The sequence below is a fragment of the Citrus clementina genome, unplaced genomic scaffold (assembly GCF_000493195.1).
Source record: "Citrus clementina cultivar Clemenules unplaced genomic scaffold, Citrus_clementina_v1.0 scaffold_1, whole genome shotgun sequence".
Taxonomy (NCBI): Eukaryota; Viridiplantae; Streptophyta; class Magnoliopsida; order Sapindales; family Rutaceae; genus Citrus; species Citrus x clementina.
Window position 1 is genome coordinate 6,297,519 of NW_006263303.1, and position 7,890 is coordinate 6,305,408.

Consider the following 7,890-nt stretch of genomic DNA (forward strand, 5'->3'; position numbering starts at 1 on the left):
AACTATGATGACGCTGAAGCGCTGCAGCTCATAATCCTCGGAGCCAACAATATCACAATGTGTCAAATGGAAAGCTGGCATTCTTACCAAACAATGAAATTCCAAATATACCTTCTCTGAAGTTAGTCTTGAATCCAAAGGCACCGTACGTAGATACCTCATTCCCTGTCCCAGTAGTCTTTCTCCGAATTGCCTTCATGCTCTCCAGTTATCTAATTATCCAAGAAAATTAAAAATACAAACTGTAACAGATCAACAATAGAAGCATTATACACATTTATACGACTAGAGGGAAAGCCACATGAGCTGCAGCGACTATGCTGGAGATGGAAGCTGCGACGGCCACACCGCACCCATAGCGTGTGAGTCTTGTTCCTTCTCTTCCCGAAGCTCCGTGTTCCTTTGCCCTGCCTCCATTACAAAGATACAACACCATCATCATCATCATCATTACTATCAACTCTAATGAGGGTGACAATATTTTTCTGTTTTGAGATTGATACAAGGGAAAGAAATTACCATTTTTCTTTCTGTTCTGGGTGTTTCTGAAGATACCCAATTGCTCTGCTTTTATCTAAAACTCGACGAGAATCCAGGAGGTGTCACCCCTTAGCAGTGACTTGTGCGTACACTGTTTGTTGGTCGCCGCTTTCAACAATGCTTGTGGACACAAAATGGGCGCCTGTGAGTTATTTCTACGAGAAAGAGGAGATTCAAGAACTATGTGAGATTCATAAACATTCATGAAACTCTAGAAAAGGTACCAACTTACTGTCTTATCATTTTTTCCTTTTCCTCGTGTTTTATACGTTAATGGTTAAAAATATATCAACTTTGATTGGAGACATTCTGACTCAAGCTTTACAAGTAATGGAAAGTGGAAATCTTTAGACCAAATTTTTTGCCATGATAAGCTTATTTCATGCCATAGGAACTTTGTGATCCTGTTGTGCATCACTAGCTCATTATGTCAAAATCTGCAACTTTACTTAGATTCGGCTGGCTGAATGGTAAATATTGAATTCTAGTCAAGACTTCTAGCTAATGCTAAGCTGCGAGTAATTCTCAGACTTGCTTTTCTGATTTAAACATTCTTCTAAATTGCTCATGCAATTTTGGGATAGTGTGTGCAAATATTCTTATGAAGAACGGGATTCATATTCCTTCCTCCATCCTTTTCCCCCATGTGGACTTTTCAGCCGTCATGATTTGCGGAATTTAATTTTCAATAGAAATCCTCCAAAAGCAAATGTTTGACGAATTCAAAATATTGATTTTCTTGTTTGTATAGCCATAAATCTGATTCAATGCCAAATTTCCGAATATCGGCAGCCGCAAGCCACGTTTACCATGTTGATTCAGGTGCCTTTCATTATCAATTAATTAATCACACGATAGATCATAGACCTGCCTTGTGATGTGCACGTATTACTAGTGATTTCATTTTGGTACACATGGATATTATAAATGGATTGGGATGAGAAAGATTTTATTTTATATTAGGTTGGATTAAAATAGGTGGAAATCTTGGATTTTAAATCAGTGCTTACGTAGCAGACTTGTGTTTATGGATATGGACAGCGAAATAGAAATGAAACGTGAGTTGTCTTAAGAAGCAGTTGTAAACAGCTGATCAAAGCAAAACTGTTTTTAAGTTATAAAATTAACAATAATGGAGAGCGTAATTGGATATGTTTACTCATTTCTGGTTCTGGATAGGGCTGGCTTCCTTTAAGTCGAGTCCACATCTTGAAATATTTTAAATGAATATTCTCTTCCATATTTGTGTTCACACTGCAATTGTGGACAGTTTGTATTCTCAATATAAAAATTGAACGTGTTCTGTGCAAAATTTAAGCAACATCATGATTTATGCTAGTGGCAGTGGAATCAACCACACAGATTTTCTTATTATAATGTCAATATAAGTATGCTTTCTGTGTTGTTGGGTAGGTCCATATCTTTTTTTTTTCTAATAATTTCTTAACAGATTCACAATAGGAAGTAGCGTGCCTGGTTTTCCTACTTTTGGAGAAAGTGGCTTTATTAAAGGAAAAGCCTTCAGTTATATATATATAGATATATTCCACTTTCTGTAGTTCTGAGCTGGTCCTATTATAATAGCATTAAGTTTGTGTTGAGCACACGCCCTTCAGTTATATTCCTTATTGTTTCAATTCAGTGTGATAGGTTTTCTGATTTAATCTTCCAGTCATGCAGTTCAGCTCTTCCCATAAACCGGACAAACAAGATTGTTACTACCTTCTTCTAGATTCAGAATCTCCTGCTGCTAAAGAAGGTCAAAGGAGACATGAGGAGCTATGGCACAAGCAGGCATCTGAAGTTGCATCTCAAAAGCACACGGACCTGCCTGGCGTATCTCTTCAAAGAAAGAAGCCTCGTTTCAATAAATATGCGCTCACTGGTGCCATCTTGGCCTCCACAAACTCTATTCTATTGGGCTACGGTGAGTTCTGTTCTGTTTCTGTAGCATTAATTTTATAAAATTGAACATTTCTGACATTAATTCTCCTCAGATCTTTGTTAACAAAAACTGAAGCTCATCACGCTGTAAATTTATTGTGCAGACATTGGGGTAATGAGTGGTGCGATACTTTACATCCGGGACAACCTTAATATAACATCAATCCAAGTTGAGGTCTTGGTTGGTTCTCTAAATGTATGTTCATTAATTGGATCACTTGCAGCGGGTAAGACGTCTGATTGTATTGGCAGGCGGTACACAATTGTCCTAGCAGCAGCCACATTTCTATTAGGTGCACTGCTAATGGGGCTTGCACCATCCTTTCTTTTCCTCATGGCTGGAAGGGTAGTGTCAGGCATTGGAGTTGGTTACTCTCTCATGATTGCCCCGGTCTATACCACAGAGATCTCTCCTGCGATGACCCGAGGCTTCCTCTCCTCGCTCCCTGAAGTTTTCATCAATTTTGGAATTTTACTGGGTTACATATCCAATTATGCTTTATCAGGTCTTCCTGAACACATAAACTGGAGGCTTATGCTTGGACTAGCAGCATTGCCAGCAATAGCTGTTGCATTCGGTGTCATAGCAATGCCTGAATCCCCTCGTTGGCTGGTAATGAACGGCCGGTTTGCTGACGCAAAACAGGCTCTGATCAAAACATCAGACAGCGTCGAGGAAGCCGAATTCAGACTTAATGAAATGACCAGAACTATTGCAGATTTAGGCCATGCAGCTTCTTCAAACAATTGGCAGGGTCAAGGTGTTTGGAAAGAGCTACTATTAAGACCATCTCGACCCCTTCGCCGAATCCTCATTGCAGCAATTGGTGTTAACTTCTTCATGCAAGCTTCAGGCAATGATGCTGTTGTTTATTACAGCCCTGAAGTGTTCAAGGATGCGGGAATCAACAGCAAGAAACAACTTGTGGGGGTGACAGTGATCATGGGAATTGCCAAAACGTCCTTTGTGTTGATATCAGCTCTTTACTTGGATCACTTTGGGAGGAGGCCTTTGCTGATGTTGGGCTCTACAGGAATGGCTGTTTCACTAGCTGTGCTAGGCCTGGGCTCCAAGTATCTGGATCAGTCTGATATCAAGCCGGCATGGGCCATTGCCTTGTGTGTGATAGCTGTATGTGCTGCCGTCTCGTTCTTTTCAATTGGGCTTGGGCCCATTACATGGGTCTACTCATCAGAGATATTTCCAACAAAGTTTAGAGCTCAGGGTTCCAGCTTGGCAATATCAGTTAACAGGTTGGTGAGTGGGATTGTCGCCATGAGTTTTCTAAGCATTTCTAGGGCAGTAACATTTGGAGGAATGTTCTTTATACTATCTGGAATCACGGCAGTGGGCACGGTTTTCTTTTATTTCTTTTTACCTGAAACGAAAGGCAAGAGTCTAGAAGATATTGGGCTTCTCTTCGAGGACAAAGCCCATGATAATCATACTCTTGATAGACCCATTACTCTAATTTAGAACATCATCAATTCCTGTAATATATAGGTTTCAGATACAATTGAGTACTGGTTTTCATAACATACAGTTTCAATGACACTTTCTTTTTTCTTTCTGACTCACAATATTAAAAATTTGAATAAAAATATATAAGTACTTAATTGTGATATACAATTTTTAAAAGATCACCATAGATGTCTGGGTCCAAATATTTTTGCTCCCATTTTAGGATATCAGTAATTATCCATAAAACTAATATTCCTTTTATAGGCATAGCATGTGTGTTTCCATATTTGGCTGAACTGAACCATCTTGTTTTGGATAATATTAATGCAAACTTTAATCTCAAGATAATAGTGAAGTGTAAATACCCATAAACTGATCAAAAGAAACGCATCCTGTTTGGGCCTTGGACAATCGAGAGCAAAGACCACAGTTACTATAAGAACCTCCTCTCTTGCAATAACATGAGAGTTTTTAAGTTTACGAGGAAACAGAAGATTGGATAAAATTGTAAAGGCCACACATCATAACAGCGAAAGAGTATCTTATCTGCAAACTGAGAAACGTGTTGTGCTTTTCCTCGTATAACGCCAGGCAGTTTGGTCATCATTTTGTGGTTGGGTCGGTTGGATTTTTTTTTTTTAAAAAAAAATTCAGACCCAATAACAAGTATCAAAACCGACTCCGTTATTCATTCCTGAAAACCCAGATCCATTCGGCTAGATATCAGCTTCTCTGCCGAATTGGTTGTAGTGGGAGAGCTGAAAATGGAGACCGCTGAAGCAGGAGGACCCGATGATCATCAAAATGTAGAAGCGGGTACGGGTCGTCAAAAGAAAGGGCTCAACAAGTATGCCTTCATCTGTGCTCTTTTGGCCTCGATTAACTCAATTCTATTGGGTTACGGTGAGTCTTCATTCAATTCCCTTTTTCCTAATTGCTTTTAATTTCTACTAAAAAATGTTAAGATATAAATATTTGGCATGCAATTGTAATCGGACGATGGTGTGGTGACGACGTGACTGCCGGTGACGCTGTAGACATTGGAGTGATGAGTGGTGCAGTTCTTTACATCAAAGAAGATCTTGAGATAACGGAAGTCCAAGTAGAGGTGCTGGTGGGGATTTTGAATGTGTTTTCACTAATAGGGTCACTGGCCTCGGGGAAAACCTCAGATTACATAGGCAGGCGATACACAATTGTGGTAGCAGCCGCAACATTTCTAGTAGGTGCCCTTGCAATGGGACTGGCACCAAACTACCCATTTCTCATCGTAGGCCGCATGATTGCTGGTATTGGCGTTGGCTACTCCCTCATGATCTCCCCAGTGTACACAGCCGAGATCTCACCCACAATGAAACGTGGCTTCCTTACCTCGCTCCCCGAAGTCTTCATCGTTCTCGGTATCCTGTCGGGTTATGTTTTTAACTACGCATTATCTGGTCTCCCTGGAAACATCAACTGGAGAATTATGTTAGGCCTGGCCGCTGTGCCCGCAGCTGTTATTGGTGTGGGTGTTTTGATCATGCCTGAATCCCCTCGTTGGCTTGTCATGAAGAGTAGATACGACGAGGCAAAGAGGGTTCTGCTCAAAGTTTCTGATACAGAGCAGGAAGCTAAAGAAAGACTCGATGATATGATCAAGGCAGCAAAGGAGTCTTCCCCTTCAGGACCTGATGATGATCAAGGACCACCAAAAGGTAATTTCACGGGAGAGGGGGTGTGGAAAGATCTTATATTGAAACCGACTCCAGCTGTTCGTCGGATGCTCATTGCAGCCGTTGGTATTAACTTCTTCATGCAAGCTTCAGGAAATGATGCTGTGATTTACTACACACCAGCAGTGTTTAAAGGTGCTGGAATTCACCGCAAGCCGGTGCTGTTTGGTATCAACGTAGTTATGGGACTAGCCAAAACGTTTTTTGTGGTTCTATCGGCACTGCACTTGGACAAATTTGGGAGACGCCCGCTGTTGTTGCTAGGCTCAAGTGGGATGGTTGGGTCGTTGCTTTTATTGGGCATTGGATCAAAGATTCTTGAAGGCAGCACTCCAACTGTGGTGGTTGTGCTGTGTATAATTGCAGTGTGTGCTTTTGTGTCATTCTTTTCAATTGGGCTTGGACCCATCACATGGGTCTATTCTTCAGAGATATTCCCACTGAGATTACGAGCCCAAGGTTCGGCCCTGGCCATATCAGTGAACAGGCTGGTGAGTGGAGTGATTTCAATGACATTTCTGAGCATTTCCCACAGGCTCTCATTTGGGGGAACTTTTTTCCTGCTTGCCGGAATCACAACAGTGGGGACTATTTTCTTTTATGTCTTTTTGCCGGAGACAAAAGGAAAGACTTTAGAGGAAATGCAAGCTCTATTTGGGGGTGATAATGATGATACAAGCAGGGATGAGAATGAGAAGCAACAAACGGAAACGAGTGAAAAATAAATGCGTCTACTGATTGGCAAAGTGAGAGATGTTTCATTTGATTAAGTACATCTATCCGTTCATGTGGCATGTGCATACCATGATTACTGTCCCTGAGAATTAATTTTGTGTCATATTTTCTTATGTTGAAAAACAAAAATGTTTAATTTGTCTTCATGTACAAAAGGGCAGAATATGCAAATAGAAAAAAGGAAGAGGAAAATGGTTGACGACTCGAAGACAAAAGTTCTTGGGAACAGGTGCTGATCATGCACTGCAATATTGACTTTGGTGGGGATATACATGTAATAGAGATAGTAATGGACTGACTCATTTTTTCATCGTTTAGTGCTTTAATTTTTGCGCAGCCTTTTGTTTCTTGAATAGTTCTCAGCCATGTACCATGTACATGAACTTTCATAATCAAAATAGGGCCCATGAGGTTTGATTTTGAAATTCCAATGCAACCAAGCCGAACCTCATAACTATCTCGTTCTTTCAATTTCTTTCTTATCTTACAAGCTTGGCTCAAACTTTGGTCGAATACTCTTGTCTTATAGTCACCAAGCATATTGAAAGGGCTTAAGTTAAATTAGGGCTTATTTTTATTAATTGAATAAAAAAAGAATAATTTTAATTTGTAATTCGAGAGGTAGATCAAATCTCTCTCAAAATTCTTAACTACTCCTAATATTTGACAAAATTCAGCATAAATTCTAAATGCCTTCTTAATCTCTTATTTATACCTCAATCTTAATTACTGAATGTCATATCATTTGGGATAACATTTTCAAGTAAAAATTTAGGATATATAGCACTATTCTTCACTATTCACTAAAAATTTAGTAAAAATTATTAATCACATAATGAACGATATATCACATGTCACATAATTTAGAATAATATAATACCAAAAAGAAAAAAAAATAAAAAATAGACGTGGTAAAAAAATTTACGCCGTTGTAAGTAGTATCTCATTGCAAAGCACTGATGAGTGTGGTGGAAACTGGAAAATTCTCATAATTTTGGAGCCAAGCCAACGCAAAAGACAACGACACATGAAAAATAACAAAAAGTATAAAAATACACTTCAAAGAGCGAAAGTCATAACCCACGTGGCAAACACAACCCTCATCAAATCGATCACAAAAAAGCCAGATTGGAAAATGATAACAAAATAGGATTGAAATTTTCAGTGTTGCTGTGTAATCATGACCAAAGAATCAACGCACGAAGGGAGAGTGGGTCAGGAAATCTATGTCAAGAAGATAGTTTCTGCTTGTCATTGAGCTAAATTCAGACTTGAAAAGCTGAATCCATCTACCCAGAACTGTCTGTTTGCTATTGGTGGGGGCATTTCAAGTAGTAAATTAGAAAGAGCTGCAAACTCTATCTGTTTTTGTGTTGTTGGAAGCTTCTTCAATCTTTAGATGCTCATGGGGAAGTGAGAGCTTGAGGCCTCGACGTTGCGTTGCTGAGGGCTCATTATTTTGGGAATAGAAATGAATGCTCTCTAAGTTTCAAC

At 39.6% G+C, this 7,890-nt stretch overlaps 2 protein-coding genes across 5 annotated transcripts; both read left to right on the forward strand.

The window, feature by feature from the left end:
- The first annotated feature begins 520 nt into the window (after positions 1–520).
- On the forward strand, positions 521–4,053 carry LOC18055894 (probable polyol transporter 6). 3 transcript variants are annotated; one of them, XM_024178596.1, is made up of 3 exons: positions 521–760; positions 2,213–2,467; positions 2,589–4,053. In XM_024178596.1, the coding sequence occupies exons 2-3, from the start codon at positions 2,215–2,217 to the stop codon at positions 3,959–3,961; spliced, it is 1,626 nt and encodes a 541-aa protein (XP_024034364.1). In that variant the 5' UTR covers positions 521–760; positions 2,213–2,214; the 3' UTR covers positions 3,962–4,053. The 3 variants fall into 3 exon arrangements, with proteins under 3 accessions (XP_024034364.1, XP_024034365.1, XP_024034363.1); XM_024178597.1 differs by lacking the exon at positions 521–760 and adding an exon at positions 1,347–1,362; XM_024178595.1 differs by lacking the exon at positions 521–760 and adding an exon at positions 1,743–1,949.
- Positions 4,054–4,320: 267 nt separating this feature from the next.
- On the forward strand, positions 4,321–6,837 carry LOC18055895 (polyol transporter 5). Of its 2 annotated transcripts, none has more exons than XM_024178221.1 (2): positions 4,321–4,849; positions 4,912–6,837. In XM_024178221.1, the coding sequence occupies exons 1-2, from the start codon at positions 4,711–4,713 to the stop codon at positions 6,384–6,386; spliced, it is 1,614 nt and encodes a 537-aa protein (XP_024033989.1). In that variant the 5' UTR covers positions 4,321–4,710; the 3' UTR covers positions 6,387–6,837. The 2 variants fall into 2 exon arrangements, with proteins under 2 accessions (XP_024033989.1, XP_006451145.1); XM_006451082.2 differs by having other exon boundaries at positions 4,984–6,837.
- The last annotated feature ends 1,053 nt before the right edge of the window (positions 6,838–7,890 follow it).